This window comes from Balearica regulorum, chromosome 21 (genome assembly GCF_011004875.1).
Source record: "Balearica regulorum gibbericeps isolate bBalReg1 chromosome 21, bBalReg1.pri, whole genome shotgun sequence".
In the NCBI taxonomy this organism is placed as follows: domain Eukaryota; kingdom Metazoa; phylum Chordata; class Aves; order Gruiformes; family Gruidae; genus Balearica; species Balearica regulorum.
Window position 1 is genome coordinate 5,406,677 of NC_046204.1, and position 18,663 is coordinate 5,425,339.

Sequence of the window (18,663 nt, forward strand, 5' to 3'; positions counted from 1 at the left end):
ACTTAAACAGATCTCCCAGATCCTCATTTCCATGGCTTACTGCGGCCCTGGGTTCCCATACTGGAGCACCAAAACCTACGCGTTACCTGGGTGCAGCGGCAGGAAGGCCGAGCGCCCACAGCACTTCCGAGAAGAAGGAGGGTCCCTTTTGGGGGGGGAAGGCGTTGGCTTCGCAGTCCCTTTTTGGGGGCGTGGGGCTGGGTGGGCCGGGCGCGGGGGCCCATTGGCCAGCGGGCAGGGCTCCAGCCGGCAGGGGGCACTGCCTCCCCGGGCAGGGGCACGGCCCTGCCTGCCTCGGGGCCAAGCCCGGCCCGGAACACCCGGGCAGCTGCCTGCAGATCCCATCTCTGCGCTGCCACAGCTCCTGGAGATGGAGATCAGGGGTAAATCACTGTTTATTACTCTTTAAAGCATTTGCCCTCCTGCAGTTTCACCACATCCTTAACTCCTGGGCTGCCCACGCAGCCTCCCCAGCTCCTTGATCTAGAAGGGAGGCAGCCGCGTGCCCACGGTTGGACCCAACCAGAGTCGGCGCATCGCGCTTGCGGGTGGAAGCAGTTCCCAAGCCGCTTGGTTCAATGAGAGAAATAAATAAATAAATAAATGAAATAAACGACAACAAAATTATCCTCTCAATCAAAATATCAGAGTACATAGTTCAGGCCCAGTCAATCATCAACCAGTTTATTACCATCTTACTCCTTATTAAAAAAAAAAACAAACACACACACACACACACACGTACACATACGCTCCAGCAGTAATTACCTGGACCGTGGCGAATCAACAGCACAGGCCTGTTTGGCCCATTGCTGCCATTTAGGTTTTTAATGGGAGAGAATGGTTTACCCCATTTTGGAGGGGCAGGTCTGGTTGTGTTAGCAGGCACGAGGCCAAAGTGGTGGGACCAGGTCCCAAAGAGGGAGGTAAGATGGCGATTCCTACCAAACTCCAAACTTGCCCACTTTGTGAAATCTAAACAGACCCTGCCTCAGACTGGCCAGCAGCTGGAAAACCCACCAGCACGTTGAGCTCCCTAGACCCCGGCTGCAATCACGCCCCAGCCTAATGGAGCCCTGGCCACCACCACACCCAGCTGAGCCCACGCACCAGCCCAGCCCACCGCCAGGCCAGACCCCGCTCCTCATCCCCGTACCTCATCAAAAACCAGTGGACGTGCCACAAAAAGCTGTAACGAAAAACACACCCAGCCCCAATACTGGGGCCTGTAATCTAAAACCAAAACATTGCCCCAGTCTGGCCACTGTTCCTCCTCCCTAGGAGATGTGAAAGGGTGGGGGAGGTCTCATATACCTCACATGGAAGGACAAAAACAAACCCATCCCAGATATGCCCAGGTTGGAAAAAAAAAAAAAAATACTCATTAAATGTAATAAGCAGCCTCTTCATCTGACACTGCCTCGTCCCAAATAAATTAAATTCCTTTTCATTTAGACAGCACAGGAACCTGACAAGCAACCTTTACCAACAAGACGCCAGAGCTCAGAAGGGGAAAGAAATGAAAGAGAAAACAACCCACACAACTTACAACAAATATAAACGCAGAATCATTTCAAAACCCCCATAAACTTCCCCTCCGCATCCTCTCCCGGCCAGCCCGCGCCTCGCCCCGCCGCCCGCCCGCCGCCCCGGCCCGGCCCGCGGGGGCCGCCGCGCTGCCGGGAAGCACCCGGCGGAGCGGAGCCTACGGCTCACCTCGCCGTCCGCCTCCGCGGGGCCGGGGAGAGCGGGGCCGGAGCGACGGCAGGAGAGGAAGCCAACTTCCGTAAAACAAGTGAAAGAAAAGTGAAAGAGGCTGCGAGCCCCCGGCAGCACCTGGTGCCGCCCCCGCGCCCCGCTCGGCCCGGCCCGGGAGCCCCTTGCGCCGCCCCGCACCCGCGCACCCGCCTCGGCGCCGGGAAAAGTTTCGGCGCGGCGGCGGCGGCCCCCGGCACCGGGTCCCGGGGAAACTGCCCGCAGCGCCCGGCCCCGCGGCGGCGGAGGGAACGAGACGCGCGGCGGGGCGGCCGGGGCAGGGAGCGCAAGGGAGCGCATCGCTCCGCACCGCTCGGCGCGGGGGGCACCGGCACCGGCAGCCGCACCGACCGGGGGCTCCGCCGAGCAGCGGGCGGGGGGCTGGGGGCAGGAAAAGGACAATTGTGCTGTACTTACCATAGTCGGAGAGACGAAAGCCGAATTCACTTAAATAATCAACTTTCATAATACTTAATTAATACCTAATTGCAGCTGATTGCTCCCGAATAACAAGTTGTTTAAAGCACTGATGTCATTGCCGTGCCGGTCCTCCCCGAGTCACTTTGGCAGCGGGGCCGGGGGCGGGCGCCGGCCGCCGCGGGGGGCGGTGACTGGCAGCCGGCGGACACGCCTCCGCGCCGGGCCCGCCGCCGGGGGCAGGTGCGGGACCGGGGCCGCAGCGGGCCGGACCGGGGGGGGGGGGGGGGGGGGGCGACGGCGGCGACGGGGTCACCTCGGGCGGACCTGGCGTTCGGCCCGGCCCCGCAGCGCGGCCCAGCGCAGCCAGCGGCGGCCCCGGCCCGGTCGGGGAAGGAGCGCGGGGAAGCTCCGCACTCGGGGCGCGCTGGCACGCAGGGCCGCGGGCTGCCCGCCGGGACCGGCCCGCCCGAAGCGGCCGCGGTGCCCCGCTCCCATCGCCGCCGGCTGCTGCCGCCACCTGCCCCGCGGCCGCGGGACCGGGCGGGCGGCGCTGGCTCCGCCGGCGGGGAGCGGGGGGACCCACGCGTGGCCGCGGGGATGCGGGAGCCCCGGAGCAGGCGGGGAAGGAGCCGCCGGCGCGGGGCAAACCGCGGAAGGCTGCGCGGGGGGGGGGGGGGGCGGGCGAGCCGCGCCGGTGCCCAGGGGACAGGGACTGGCAGGACCCGCAGCCCTCGGGCAGGGGCAGGGCGGGCTGCCCCGGGCACCGCCGTCCCACGCGTGTCCGGGCTCGGCCGTGAGGTACGGGGCACGGCACCGAGGAGGGCTGGAGCCCGTTGGGTACCCGTCGCCGGGCACGGCGCTGGGTGCCTGGGCCCGGGGTGGCCGGTGTCACAATCCTGGACGTTAAAGCATCTTGCCCAATGCCCCACAGGAAGCCAGTGCCGCTCCGACGCGGGAGCGCTTGGCCCACAGGAGGGGTGGGTTTTCTTTTGCAGCGAATTTCCTCATTTTTTGTTGCTTTATTTTTCTAAGTAGCAAAGAATGCGAGGGAGGTTCTAAGAGGCGTGTTGGGTAAACACAGATATAAGCCTCTTTCTTTAAAACAAACGAGCAGATTATTTACCTGATTAAATAGGTATTTTGAGCAGGTTGTAGGCTGTTTTTCTGAACACACCACGTTTGGCTCCGTGGATTTTGGCAGAGCAGGGCTCCTCACCAGGGCTGGGGAGCAGTCCATGAACTCAACAGCTCTTAAATCCTTTTTATAAGCAGAACTTAATGTGCTTTTCAAAGGAGGCCAGCATCATTACCCCACTGCATGGATGGGGAAACTGAGGCACTAGCGAGGGAAGTGACTCGCCAAAAGTGGCCGGACAGGTTAGTCACAGGGCTGGAAGCAACCCATGTCTGTTTGGCTCCGCACACCAGTACACGCTGCACCCGGAGAGTGTCCTGAGCCCAGAGACCCAACAGTGCAACTGCAACTCATCATCTAACCCAGCTCTCAGCAAGCGCGGCATTTGCATGCATAAAAACGTATGGGCAGCACACCGGGCCAGAGGGCAGGGAGAAGGAAGAGGAGAAGGGGAGTCATTTGTGAAAACCACAAGTATTCCAGCTTCTCCCAGAAAAAAATCTAAACAGAGTCTAGTGAAACGCAGCCACCCGGGGACCCTCCAGGCTAGGAAGCAGGGTGGGGACAGTAGTGTCAGGCAGGAGGCAAGCGTGCCCTGCCCGGGGGGTGCCCAGGCACCAGGCAGTGGGAGCCCAGCCAAGCAGCACTCCCAAACTGAGCCCTTGCATGGGGCTCACCTTCCTACCTGGTGCAGGCAAGCTACTGCTTTAAGAAAGATGGGCAAAACATTATCAGCATCGCCCCAACTTCCCCGCTGCGTTCTAACCACGCCATCAGCTCTGATCAGAGCTGTCACCTGGTGCTGCCTTTAAAATCCTGCTTGTCTGCATTTCACTTGGCCCCAACACAGACACCAGCCCAGCCAACATCTCCTAAAATCCTTGTCAGAGCCTGCCCTGGTCCAGGGAATATCCTACCCTGGGAAATGATGGACAGCACCAGAAATGTCTGCGCTGGTTCATCTCTGGCTTTGTAATAGCTCGGTTTGGACCAAACACTTTCTTTCAGATGTGAGGTTGCTGACGGGTCCTTAAGTTCACCGCACCTCGCATCACCCAGATTTCTCCATTTTCACTTCTCCTATGAACTTAATATTTAAGCAGTGAGAGTTCGGCTCACCACTGCTGTTCCCTAAGACAGCGGCCCAGCTGTATCTCCAACTCCTTACGAGGGGGAACACACACTTTAACATGAATGTGTCACTGCACATATGCAGCCACACAGACCCTCTAAACCAACCTGTTCTTCTACATGCACTGAGCTGAGCACGTTCACACATCAGTATACAAATGTTCCGCACCCCTCCCATCCCAGCACGCACACGCAACATGCATATGCACTCCAACAAAGAAAATGATACTCTGTGCTCACTCACATTCAAATACACACATATCCATACACCATGACACACATGAACCCACACACACAACCTAAACACACCCGGAGAATACCCTCCGCAGACTTCCCACTGTCCTTCCCACTCCTCCTTGCAGGAACAACTTGCCAAGGTGTTTTTTCAGGTGAAGTCCACGCCCTGCAGCTGACGCAATGTCAAGGCCTGATTTCCTATCTCAGTGATCTCCAGTCACAGGATCAGGTTTTATTTCCCCATCCTCCCTCCTTTGCCTCTTACCCAAGAAAAGTTTGTTCTTTCCTCTCTCAGAGGCTGTGGAGCTTTCTGCTCCTTTGGGGACTCCTGTGCCCCCCATTAGGGCAGCATCTCCCCTTCTTCCTCCATCCCTCCAGGGTACGGATCCTCTCTGAGGAAAAGCTGCCTCCAACCATGCCCTGGCACAAAGCGGTTCCCAAACCCCCCCCAGTCCCCAGGAGAACTCCAGGGAAGTCAGCACCCCTCATCCTGCTCTGAACTGCGCCTCCATGCCATGGCGAGAGCCGCCCTGTCCCGCTCCAGCTGCGGCTGCCCTTTCGCAGCAGGTGAAGAGATCTCTCCTTGTCCCTTCCTACCCTCCCAGGGGCGTCAGGAGCTCTCTGTAATTAATGTTTGCCAGGTGCTCAGAGATCCTCAGATGAAAAGTGCAATGGGAGGGGGAAGGATGATTAATTTATTATTATTATTACAGTTTAATGCTTTCCCCGCAGACAGTGTGCCAGGGCTGAGCAGGGGGTGAGTCACGCTGATATGTGGGACATCCCCCTTTGTGTGTCTCTTCTGCCTTTGTTTTTTATGTTTAGCCCATTTTCTTGGCAGTTTCTCCCTCCTTAGCTGGAGCTGACCCCGGGGCCTGGGGCCGTGCTCTGGATTCATGTGGGCTCAGGGCGCTGGCTCTCAGATTGCAGGTTGGAGATCTGGCAGCACTGTGCTCCTCCTCCTGCTCCTGCTTGGGGAGTCTATTAGGCAAATGTTCTTGCCCTATTTCTGTAATTTTGTTTGATTTCTGTTTCGTCAAGGGAGGCGCCCGGAGGCCTCGGGGCCTGGGCGGCAGGAGCAGACAATCCGTGCTTTCTTTCCCTTTCCTTCTCTTTCGCTCCTTCCTTCTCAATTCAGTTTCAATCACATTATTGGCACATGGCGCCCAGAAAGCATTGCCAAAGCGGCTGTGCCGAGTCTCTGTGTGCCGGGTGGGGCTCTGCTGGGATCGCTTCTGCCATTTACTATTCCTTGGCGTTACTCAAACAGTTTGATACCAGCTCCCCACCAAGTGGCTGCTGCTCTTCCAGACACTCCCCAACTTCCAGCATCTGCTGGACGCCAAATGCTGCTCATCTCTTGACCACTGCCCAAAGGGAATGACTGTACCAGGAGCCGGTCATACAGCAGTGAACATACACTGCGCATCCTCATGCTCCACAGGGGCCCAGAAGACTTAGGGGGAAGGAGTGGCAGGGGTTTGAATGCACTAACAATTAGTTACAATTTACTACAGTGATTAAAAGTGCAGCCTGGGGATTTCAGGGCGAGGAGGCAAGGGGATAGTCCTACCCAGGCACCGCATCCAACAGGGAAGGTACCTGGCACTGAAGAGCAGGCGCTCTGCCTGCAAAACCAGCAAATGTCACCCTGAGCCAGCCCAGAGCTGCCCCCGCAGAGCCCCCAAGCCCCAGCTCGGCGCACTAGGTACTGGGATGGCCTCCGGAGGCACCAGGAAACCGCTGCCCAAGGGCAGGTCCCAGGCTGGGCAAGACCCATTCCTGCAGAGCACGGGGCAAACACAAAACAAAAAGGTGGTTTCTATCTAGAGGAGCTGCAAGCCAGCTTGTGTTCCTGCACACGCAGGCTTGGATGCAAACAATAACACGAGGCACACGCCATGTGCACACACACACATTCACACGTAAGTGTACAAACATAGGAGGTTCTGTGTATGGCTGCTGCAGCACACCAGCGTGATGCCTGCCTGGGCACCCAGGACGGGTTGGATTGTGTCATGGATGTTTCAGCAGAGACTGTCCTGCTCTGGACATATGTGGAAGGCCTGATGCCACGGAGATGGCAAGTGGGTCTGGGTAGAGAGGAGCTGCTACCCTACTTACTCCCCAGGGTAATGACTCACTCTCCCAGCAACTGTGTCCTGAAACGGGCTGGGTCACACCAGCAGGTGGGGAAAGGCTTTCGACATGCAGCCCAGCAAGCAACAGAGATGGGACAGGCAGAGAGACAGACTGGATTTTAGAGGACTCTGATGCTGTGGAGTAGAGATGGTCTCCATAAATCCCCTCTGGATTTGACCTGGCTTGGGCAGGAGCGAGAGGCAAAAAGGAGGGAAGGCAGAGGGAGCCTGGCACATTATCCACGCTGTTCTACCTGCCCCATCGCAGGCAGAGGCTGTGTCAGCCCTGCACCGAGGTGGGTACAGAGGGATGTTGGGGACTGTCCCCAACGGAGCAAGCAGGACGGACTTGCGGCAGCAGGGAAGTGAGGAGAGATGATGGAGGAGGTAAGAAATGGGCAGCAAGAGCACAGAAAGGAGACCCTGGAGTGCATACAGTGGGGACTGACTGCAACCCCTCCTTGGGGATGTGACAGCAGCATCCCCACCACAGCAACAGGGAGGGAAGGTAAAGCGTCCCCTCGCACGTGAGACGCAGTGATGAGCGCACACAGAGAGATGCCCATGATGCAGCACGCGTGCATCTGCGTGGGCTGGCCCTGCTTGTGCAACGAGGCTGCCAGAGCATCGCTGGTGCTGACACAGGGCATATGCGAGCATGCACGCAAGTGACTCTAAGCAAGCCCGCGTACGTGTCAACGCCGTGCGTGCACATGCACCGGCACAGCACCGGCAGGGACATGTGTGCTGTGCACAAGGATACATGTGCAGTGAAGTGGCACATGGACACCACTGTAAAAAAGCAGCTAAGGCCCCGGAGAAAGCGTGGCCACGGCCCCTCGGGAGCCCTGGCAGTGGGCCGGAGGGGGGTGCGGGGAGCAGCGGCGGGCGGTAAGTGTGAGGCAGACGCAGCGATTGCATTACTGAAGGAGCCCGGGCTGGCAGTGCCGAGCTATCGTCCCTGTAATCCTGTTAGCCAGCAATCTCCATTCCGAAAGAGCTTCATTTCTTTGTGAATATTTGTAAACTAGATATCTAATGGAAAATTATAGGAAAATTATAGTGAAATTCATGACGAAGAAATCCGATTAGCCCTAATTCAATTATGCCATCTTAGCCCACACAGCACATTTCCCATTTTTTTCCCATAAATACCAATGCCAGGGGTCCGGGTAATCAAATAAAATTGAAAATCATCTTCCCATTAAATTCAATTAGCTGCAATTTCTAAAGCCTATCAGAGATTTTAATTACTAAATTATAAAATTCTCCAATGCTAAATTGAAACTAAAAAAATTGCACATCCTTGTATTTCAGAAGAAAAAAACCTAGCAGAAACCTTGAAAAATACCCTTCTCCTCCCATCAGCACCCACGTGAGCACGGGTCTGGGCAGGCTTCACCAGAGAAATGATTGTGGAGGGACATGAACCAGGCCTAGGGAGGAAGGTGGCTGCCTCTGAGGGAAAGAGCTCGGACATCAGCTGAGATTAAAACCTAAAATCCAGCCCTAATTACAGCTCAGTTGGGTTGAAAGAGGAGAGGCTAGTGATCTCAGCAGCATCTTTGCTCCCTTTTCTCACATGAGCTCCTCAGTTCTAGCTGGCTCTCTGCACCTCCGCGCTGCTCTGCCAGTAACTAGTGACAAGCCACCACTCTCCTGTAGCCAGTGTAACAGCCGAGGCTCTCTAGGAGTTGAAACGAGTTTTGCCTGCAAATGGACTCCATGAGGCAGTCCCTCGAGTCTCTGTGTGCCAAATCCAGGGCAGGAGAGCTGGTGATGCCCAGAGGGAAGCAGGAGGGCAGATGCTAGCTTTGTGCTTCTGATAAAGCTTCTTGAATAATAGCCATGCAAGCCCGGTCCTGACACTGAATTAAGGGAAGCTGGAGCCCTTAGCAAACTGTTTTTGCTCGAAGCACTACTTCAGCGAACACGTGGGATGTTCCAGAGGACAGGGACGTGATCACCCTTCCCTGATAGCACAGGGAACTCTCCGAGTTCAGAGAGGCACCAGGCAGGCAAGCCCATCCCTAAACTGTTCTTTATTCAACAACCAAACCAAGCAGGCAAAGGGGGAACCAACAAAGCCTGTGTGCCTACAGATGCTCTCTTCCAGCCCTGCTTCTCCGGGGACCAACATGGCACAGCAACGTGTCGAGGGGCAATTAACTGTGTGAACAAGCAGTGGGAGGAGAAGTGAAGCTCAGCTCTCCAGTTACAATACCTGACCCTCCACAAGGCAGCGAGTGAGGATTTTCTGACACCACTTGTATGCCAGAGAGCACTTCTGCGTGGTACCCTAAAGGGTTTATTCATGCGCTAACATAAACGAAGCCAGTTTCTAATGCATTTCACAGCTTTAACTTAGGTGCTCAGGCTGCCCTGAACCAGGCCGATACTCGGTTTAATTTACTGGGCGCCCGAAAGTTGCCAGCAGGGAGTTGCCCGCAAACAGAACAACAACAAAAAAGTTAATGATCTGGGCTTTTTCTTTAATAAATAGGCAAACTGGCTGAGCCGGATTGTTGGCTGGGATTCGTCTCCCCTTTATCACCCTGGAGCTTCTGTGACACATTCTCCAAATCATCAGCATTTTGCAATTTGAGGTCGTTACCAAATACTATTTTTTTGCCAAGGAAGGGAGAAAAATAAATTAATAATTAAGAAGCCCAAGCAGGGAGAGGCTGTGGGCTGGATGGCGCTGCCACCTCCGCGGAGATTGCTCAGGCACCTGGCAGCCCGCCTAGCGCGCACCTCGGTCGCCGGCTCACCCTGGAATGTGGTGCTGGCACCCAAGTGCTACTTGATTTTACTACGAATTAATCAAAGTCTCTTCTGCAAACGTCTAACACTAAATCACCACTGGCTGTGCTTCAAATGCAATTCCCCTGTTCCAGGGATTCGGCGCAAGGAGATTACCAGCTCCAGGTGAAAAGCTGAAGGGGGTTTCCTCTCTGCACATCTCCTGGTACCCCAAGGCATCAGCCTCTCCCAGATGGAAGGACAATAGATTTCCTGCAGCTCTTCTCCCACTCTCAGCAGGTAACCACACAGACGTTCAAGATATGCTGGGATAAATCTGTCTGTGCTGCCTGACTGGAGTGTACTTACACCAGAGAGGAATTTGACTTGACTGCAAGCTGATGCAGACAGCAGAGGACTGTATTTGTAGCGTGTGTGTGCCTGCGCCTGTGTGTTCGCATAGCTGTGGATGCATCTACACACACGAGGATGTGCAGAGACGTGAACCTGTGAGATCCTGCATGGGTCTGGCCGCCTGCACGTTTGTGCACATGTATGTGCACAGCCTCGTGGCACTGTGTGGGCACGCGGCCACCCATGTGTACAGGGCTGTGCAGTCAGACGTTGCGTGGCTGCCCACAGCCAGAGGTACACAGACTTTCTCTGCAGGCGTTCTTGCCATGTCAATGTCTGCATGCCTCATTTGTCGCCGAACTTGCAGTACCGAGCACCCTACTCGTCACAGCTGGCCCCCCCAGAAGGCGGCGTGCTGCGGCTGACGCTCAGGATGGCAACAGCACACGTCCCCGCACCGCTCTAGAGACACAGCACTGCCCTGAGCCATGGGCGAGTTGTATTCCCCTCTCCACACTTTGCCTGTCTCAGAGCCCTCTCGTATTTTCAGTGCTCACTAGACCGTGAATTCACCTTCATACCAGTTACAGGGTTATTTAGCTTCTCCTGACGCCAATAACCACCAAACTTTCACTGGCAGCTCAGCTTTCTCCCTGGAGACATGAAGAGCTCCTCTCACCTGCCCACAGTGCCCCCACCCACGCACACCCACCAGGAGCACAGGGGACAGATCCCCAAGCAGGACACAGTGCCTGGGGACATTGCTCACCCGCCAGAGACAGTCTCTTATCCCCACCCACACCTACACCGTGAGAAAGAGCAACAGAGCAGAAGAGTTAAAAACTGGATGGAGAGAGTGAAATAGAGGAGAGGGAAACAGAGAGAGAGAAGAGAAAAAGGATGATAAAGCAAAACTGGTAAAAACAGAGAAGGAAAAATCCCCAGGACAACAAAGAGGAGCAGGGAGGGAGGCAGGAAGAGCGCAAGGACATACTGTGGGGTTTTACCCCTGCACACCCCACAGAACAACACTCGACACTCACATATTCTACAGCTCTCCCTGAAATCTTAGGGATCAGACAGCTCCTGTGCAGCAGCTGGACTGGCTGTGTGTGGGCTGGGACACTGCCGAGGAGTAATGAGGACGATCTGCCTGGATAGGAAACACAGTGCTCCCCACCGGGGTGCCCAAAGGCCGTGGGAGTGCAGAAAACCCCAAACGGGAGGGTAAAACTTCCATGCAGGGCCATGCACAAGGAAGGTCAGCAGCCTGTCCCTCTTACTGATCCTCTGTCACAAGGAAACCCTCTCTGCTCTCCTTTGCTGACCCAGAGCCACCTCTGCCACTCACCCTCCCACTGGCTTGGAGCCATCTTTGCCTGCTCCCCCTGCTGCAGACCTGTAAGGCACCTTTTTGCCAGCTTTCTCCTCCACTGCCACAGCACCCATCTCTTGGCATCATGTCTTTGGCCCAAAGCCTTACTGCTCACCCCAGCCATGTGGGCTTGCTCCCTGGTCTCCTGGGCTTTCACATTGTGACAGAACATTTCCCAGCTAAAGCAAGTGCTGCAGCGACATTTTACTCTGAAACCAAGCATGTGCTGACAGCGAGTGGTATCCCCAGGAGCTTCTTCCTGGCCCCCAGGGCTGTGCACAGCCAGACGCAGCTGACGAGGTGCATAAGCCACTGCACAACTTGTGGTGCCTCTTCCCATCCATGCCACTCCCCAGGGTCTGGCCCAAGCTATTCCTGCAGCAATTCACCCTTCCCACCCGTCCCACCGTGGCCGTCCCCACCTCCCATCCCGCACAGCCCCTTGGAGCAGCTTGGCTCCCTATTCCAGGGGACAAAATCCCCCGTCTTTTGGCACAGGGTTTTCATCTCTCTGCTGCTGTAATAGAGCGAGCTCAAAGTGGATGCTTCGTTATCTTCCCACAGCTGTGGTCCTGGGATAAAACTCAAACATGACTCCTCCACTGAGTGTGCAACGGTATGCTCCCACAAGCACCGGGTGTGCACAGGCACAGGTCTGCACACATTAAATGGAATAGCATGGATCTGGGAAGGGAGTTGGGGGGAACAGAGCTGCTCTTCTCCCCGAGGCAGTTGTAGCTGTCCTCACCTAACACCAGAGACCGCAATACAGAAGGGACTGCAAGAACCCAGAGGGACGAGAACGGGAGGGAACGAAGCAGTAGCTCTGGCACAAGCTCATCACAGACAAACACTTTCCCCTGTCCTCAAGCTTCCTCGGGACGGTTCCTACCGCTGGAGTTTCAGCGTGGCCACCCCGCACAGGCAGAGCTGGGGAAACGCCGCACAGACACCCCTGTTGCCTCACCTGCCCCGGGAGCACACCCCAGCCTCCTGCTTTCCCCATATCGCCATTAAAAAAAAAGCTCTGTGCAAACAATAGATCAATAGAGCCCCCGCCTCTTCGGAAGGAAAACAAACACCCGGATCACCGCAAATTAGAGAATGTTTCGCTTCACTTCATCCAAACAGGCTGACAATTTTTTTGGGTTGTTGCCACGGCGACAGAATAACACAGCGTTCAGCCTGTTGCAGAACAATCAATTAAGTTAATGCCTCGGAGTGCCTGTTTACTCTTCCATTTAGGAGGTGCTGCTCTCGCTTGCTCTCTTTCTCTCTTGCTTGTTTTAAATTTCTTATCCTTTGCTTCCTGCTCCTATTCCTTCTCTATTTAACCTAAAATAAAGTACCTCCCCTCAACTACCTCCTGGCTTGTAAGGAATCTCCCACTTTTCAGAATGATCACCTGGAATAAAGTTTTTCTCCTCTCTCTGACTCCTGTAATTTCTCCTTTCTTCCCGGAAAAACAAAAAGAGACTGGGGATTTGCGTTTACCTTTCACAATACAGCCTCGTCCCCTCCTCCCGGTGCGCTCAGGAACTTGCCAAGTCTCTAACCGCCAGCTCCATACGTCCCCAGGGCAGAGTGGGCCACCTTCTAAAGTGGCAGGAGCAACTCTGCTTTTAACAAGATGATGTAACTCTTGAGCTAAAGACCTATGAAATGATCTGAAACCCTTCCACTATTGCTTTTTTTTTTTTTTTTTTTTTTTACACTGTGAGCCATAACCATAAATGAAGACTCATCTTGTGCTAAAAGCTGTTTAAAAAAGGAGAACTATAACAGTGCTTCACAAGGGTCTAGGTCTCATCCTAGGGGCCATGTTGAATGAAACTTCTAAATATGTGCTTAAATGACTTTGGCTTAAGGAAAACTCAACCCAGTGCTCAATGCATTTTCCTGAACTGAAGCCTACGCTAGGATACTTTAAGTGGACACCATCGCCAGAAGATTGTGGCAGATCCATCATTGTGGTCCTTTACAACAAATGAATGCCAAAGCATCTCTCCGCTCTGGCCCTGACCACCAGCAGGATGCCAGGCCTTTAACAGACTCGCATGCTCTTGCCACTGATCTTGTGGGTTTATTTCCTGCCTCACAGTCAGTGGGAACAGTGACACTTGGCTGTGTAGCTTCGCTGCCTGTCTGCAGCCACTTTCCCATCCTTGCCCAGTGAGCAGAGATAACAGCCCTGGGTCTCCCCGCAGCCCTCCTGCAGACTCTGCAGCACTTTACAGGGTGCTGAAATCACAGCTCAGGGGGGGAAATAAGGTACCAGGGACTGAAAGGATTTATCCAAGGTCAAGCCTGAGATATAATTTCTGCCTCCTGATCTCTCTGCACCCTGGTGTTGTCTTCCTCATGAGCACATTATTCCTATACTTTTATCTTTGAAACCCCAGGAAAATGTCCACCTCCCTCATCCTCATACACCGAAATTAAAGGAAAGGCAAAGGCAAGCACAATGTGAAAACATGCAGATTCCATGATACCGTCTTCTCAGCCTGCCACTAGCAACAAGTGCCTAAATGTAAAGCATACATTAATTTAGTATTTAACAGATGGAATAAAACTGTAGACAGAGCGGGGGGGGGGGGGTGGCCCTCACACGCAAGGAAACATTACAGGAATAGGGTCTACAACATTTTTCCTCTGCTTCCCAAGCCGGATCCTTTTCAAAGGACTCAGTTGTCACAAGCTAACACTGCCACCCTGCTCGCTGGGGAGCAGCGAGGCTGGGTCTGTGCAGGCTGCAGGACAGCCGTGCAGGGCAGGCCCACCGGCACGCTCCCTCTCCCCCTCCCCGAGAAGAAGTTGTCAGCAGAACCTGTTGGAGCAGGGGCTCGTTGACTGCTCCCTGTCCATTACAGCCCAGATTATAAGCATATTGCACAGTGCTCTCTGCACGGTGCTGGGGAAATCCAATACGCTGAAAGGTTAATGCAATCAATTAGGGTGACGAGGAAGTAGAGTAAAGCCTTCCGAGTAGATGAAAGGGAGAGAGAGATGGAGACAGAGAAAAGCAAAGAGAAGCGGGGGGGGGGGGGGGGAAGGAGCAAAGAAAGATAAGTGGGAGGAAGATGGTATACAGGGCTTGTGTTGTAGACCACAGGGCGCTGGTGTGGCCAAGGGCACTCTTCTGCCCCAGCATGGACGGGGTGGTGTGATCCACGGGGGCAAGGTAGGCCATGGATCCCCCCAGGTGGGCCAGGACTCCCTCTTCTTGGCTTCTCCTGCACTCTCTCACAGAGTGTGGAGCCCTGCTCAAACCACAGCTGCCCAGGATGTCCTGCCACCAGCCTGCTCCCTCATACCGTTCACTTGGGGACTGGCAAAACTCTCCCTGTGCCTTTGCTCCTCAGCTACCCAGAAGCGATGGGGATGGAAGCAACTGCTTGGGTTTAGAGTTGCCATGCAAGGCAAAGGATCTCAGCAAGCCATGAAGAAGTATAAGGAGAGAAGAAAGAGGGAACAGGAATGACAGAGAGAACTTCCTCTGGCTGTTCATACACTCTGTGCACAGAGAAAGGTGAGGATGAACACACGGCATCTCTCTGTAAACCTCCTAGCTACACACTGGTCATTGCCACTGGCCACTTGCCTGCACCTATCTCCTGGTGTTGCGAGGAATTTTTCTTTTGGTCTGGCTGTGCGGGAGCTCAGCCCTACTAGCCTTGGGAGCACTTGTAAAAGAGGTGAGATCTCTTCCCTCTTACTGTCTTGCCAACCTGGGCTGTCCTGCAAGGCCAGAGGACAAACCCTTGCCAAACTCCAGCTGCAGCAGGTTCACCTCTGCCCGCAGAGACAGTTTGATGAGGATGCAGTAGCACTCAGCCCGCCAGCACATCCCAGTGTCATACCGCGCGTCCTGCTGCTCGCCTGCAGGGCACAGGCCTTTCCCTGGGGCATTCAGCTCAGGAGAAAGCCCTGTCCTTCCCCTCCAGCCCCCCTGAGCTGCTGCAGGCTGGCTGAGCTCCCGCTCTCTGACCCCCCAAGCGGCACAGTACTTCATTAACCTGGGCTGACAGGTCAGCCAGTGCAGCCCCTTCCTAGCACGGCTCCTGCTCGCGCACAGCTCGGCCTAGGAGAACGTGACACCAGCTCATTAGGACAAATTATTACTCTATAACCCCTGCCGCAATGTCCCTTAATATGCCTATTTAGCAAGAGACAAGTCCTGGTGGGCTCCTCGGCATTAAAACAACCTCACAAATCACCAGAGGCACAAGCGCCGTGATCTCTGCTTCCGGGGGCGGAGGACAGGGCAGCTGTACCCCGGCGGGTGCTGGAGGGGTGCAGAGCCCTGTGCTGTTCTGCTGCCGGCAAAATGAAACTCTCGGTGTTGCTGGGGGGGATGTTTTGCAGGCAAGGAGTTGCCGTCTGACTGTGGCTCGCCATGCAGCCAAACATGAGCCCAAGTTTCAGTATAAAGAGGTGATGTTCCCTGGTTGAAATCCATTGCAAAAGTATTCTGGGATGCCCATTCAAACCGCTGTGTCTCCTTCACTCTGCCTTATCCCTGCCTAACTCTGCTCTCCAGCTCTACCCTCAGCGTCCTGTTCCACATGAGATCTACAAGATTCAAATGTTTCCTCTGTTTCCCTGCGATGTACATGAAGTCAACACTGTTGGCAGGCACCGTGTGCTGCCTCCCTACGTAAGGTCGTGCTAAACTCCGAGGGAGTAAGCCCGTTGCACATGAAAGCAGTTGGCTTGCACCTTGTGGGAAGAACAGGACTGCAGGCTGGCGGAGGCTAATGCAGAGATTACAGAACCTCCGCAGTTTAGGGCACAGTGAGTGAGATATCACAGGGGAAGACAGAAACACGGGCAAATGTCAGAGGAAGGCTGCTACTGAACAGGAACGGGGAGCATGAGGAAATCAACCTCCAGCCTGACCTGTAGAAGAGGGAAAAGGGAGAAAGACAACAGGGATTCATATAACAGAGTGCCAAAGAGGGGAGAGAGAGAGAGAAAGGGCAGCAGTGCCCTACCAGGCAGGAGAGAGTGAGGAAGAAAAGTAAAGGAAAGAAGGAGAAGAAAGCGTGAAAAGTGTGTGATGCTGGGCACAGAGGAGGGCAGAATGAGAGCAAACGGACAGAGAAATGAGGGACCTGAGAGAAAGAGAGAGAGGGAGGGCGGGAGGAAAAGGAGGAGAAAAGAGCAAGAATAGCCACGCAGCGAGGAGCACGCGGGCGAGGCAGAGCGCTGTAACCAGGGTTGTGAAGCATGAAAAGGGAAGAATCTGCCTGTTCCTTTCAGCACTCGGAGCATGGCGCTCGGTGGTGACCTACACTGTGCCCGGCTGTGATCACGTTTTCAGGGCCACTGCCTGCCGATCCCAAACAATGATGGGGAGCCTTTGAAGTCAGAGAAAGAAGCCGCAATGTGAACTGGGGACTTTCTTTTTTTTTTCTTTTTTTCCTCCCATTTTTTTAAGGGCGGGGGGGAAGGAGGGAGGAAAAGGAAGGGCTGAAGTGGTGGGGGGAAGGCTGGGGGAGAGGTTGCAAGGACAAAACAGAGAGTTGCTCTCGGCGGGGTGCCCCAAAACGAGAGAGACAAAAAGAAAACAAACAGTTTATGAGTAGGGCACATGCTGCCTCTGTCTGCGTGCCCCGCGCTGCCGGCCCCCCGTGCTCCCAGGGAGGCTTCTGTTCCCCAGCAATGATGGATGGACGCATAGGGCCATTCAGGCCTGCCATGTTACAGCAGCGGTATTTACATAACACTGGCCTTCCACCGGTCACCTCTGACACTGCCCAGCCCGGCTTGGGGCCCCCTCCCGCCCCAGCCAGCCCGGGCCCCTCTGATACCACTCGGACTCAGCCCATGAGCTCCCTGACGCTGGGGCTTGGGGGTCCCCACTGCTGCAGGGATGCTCTGAGTGCAGACACACCACAGCAAGCGCTCCCAGCACCTCTGAGACCTGTCCCACAGGGCAGAGCACTCCCCACCACTGCCACTCCTGCCCTGGCCTGCTCTCAGACTTCCCTTGGCGCCTGGGGAGGGAGAGGAGCAATGGGAGAGGCTAGACTCGGCGGTGCTGCTGAGGGTACAGTGTAGAGACCAGGAAGAGAGTGGGAACTCTTTGGGTGACACACAAGGGAGCCCCGTGGTCCCCCTGGGTTCATGAGGAAGAGACAAGGACAGCAGGGACTGCCTCGGCATGTCAGGGACTTCTCAGTGACCACCACCTGAGGTGGCACAGGGACTGTTTTACCCAACACATGGAGACCAGGCTGTTAAGAGAGGCAATCACCTTTCATTTCCCTGGGCTCTAAGCCTCTAACTCATATCAGGCATGGATTAAGTGACCACTCAGTGAAGTTGGGGTTTCTTTGCAGTAACACAGACCATGAGGGTCTAGGTAAAAGGAAAACCCAGAAAAGTCAGGATTCTGCTGGAGACACAGAGCTGCTTCCTACCAGCACAGTGCTGCAGTCTGAACAGATAAAAATGTGCCAGAGGAGGAGAGCATGCACATCACCATCTTAAATTATGTGAACTGAGCTCAGCAAAACTTCACAGTAGATGGAGACTGCATCCTATTTAGTGCAAGGACCTTATCCATCTCCCACCAGCCCACACGGACGAAGACAAAGCGGTACCCTCCTCACCAAAGCCCTTACAGACTTTTTTATCTGTAAAGATAGAGGCAGTAGAGAAGATATTGAGGAAAACCCACAGTGGTAAAACCAGGTGCCCAGAACAACTGGTGTACAAAGACAAAGACAGGATTAGGACACACACAGGCCGTGTCTGCATTAGACCTTCTTCTGTTTTCATTTCTCTTTATAAATAACATCAGTCCAATCCCGTAAGTTCTAGTGCAGACACAGCCACAGCGACCAGGCCATAAAGTGTGAGACACACGCAGAGGAAAAGAGAACCCAGGAGGGTGTAGTGACATACCCATTGCAGTCTGAAGTCTCTCCTACCTTTCGGAGATTTCAAGGCCTGGTTTCTTGCCTCGTTTTTAGCTCTAAATTCACTTCATCCTGGAGAGAGAAGAGAAAGGATCCAGTTAGTACACAGGTTACACCTGACCAAGGGCCAAGGCACAGACACTCACAAAAGCTGAGTGAGAACCCAGCTGCAAGTGCGGCCAGCGTGGGGCATTCAGACTTTGCATGGGAACAAAGTGCTTTCCTGCTTCTGGCTGCACCATACAGTGCCATGCACACCACAAGACACGCAGCACTCCTGCACTTTGTTGTGCACGAGACTCCTAACAAGGGCTGGGAATAATTTAGCATAGAGCAAGCAGCTATTACTGGCCTGAATCCTGCTTCCCAGGTACCACAGACAGACCTCATGCTGGTCTGCACCATCCTTTGCCCACACATCCATGCGTGCCTCCTGCTCCATACCAA

General features: G+C 54.8%; 1 protein-coding gene across 6 annotated transcripts in view; it reads right to left on the reverse strand.

Annotated features, from left to right (window-relative positions):
- The window catches only part of CASZ1 (castor zinc finger 1), a 209,081-nt gene that overhangs the window by 94,149 nt on the left and 96,269 nt on the right, over positions 1-18,663 (reverse strand). For 4 of the 6 annotated variants that reach the window (XM_075773494.1, XM_075773497.1, XM_075773493.1 and 1 more), the window contains exon 1: positions 2,173-2,317. In XM_075773494.1, the coding sequence (XP_075629609.1) occupies positions 2,173-2,221 (49 nt within the window). In that variant the 5' untranslated portion in view covers positions 2,222-2,317. Of the gene's footprint in view, positions 1-2,172; positions 2,318-18,202; positions 18,289-18,663 lie in introns of those variants that run through there. The other 2 variants (XM_075773495.1, XM_075773496.1) reach the window with 2 other exon arrangements.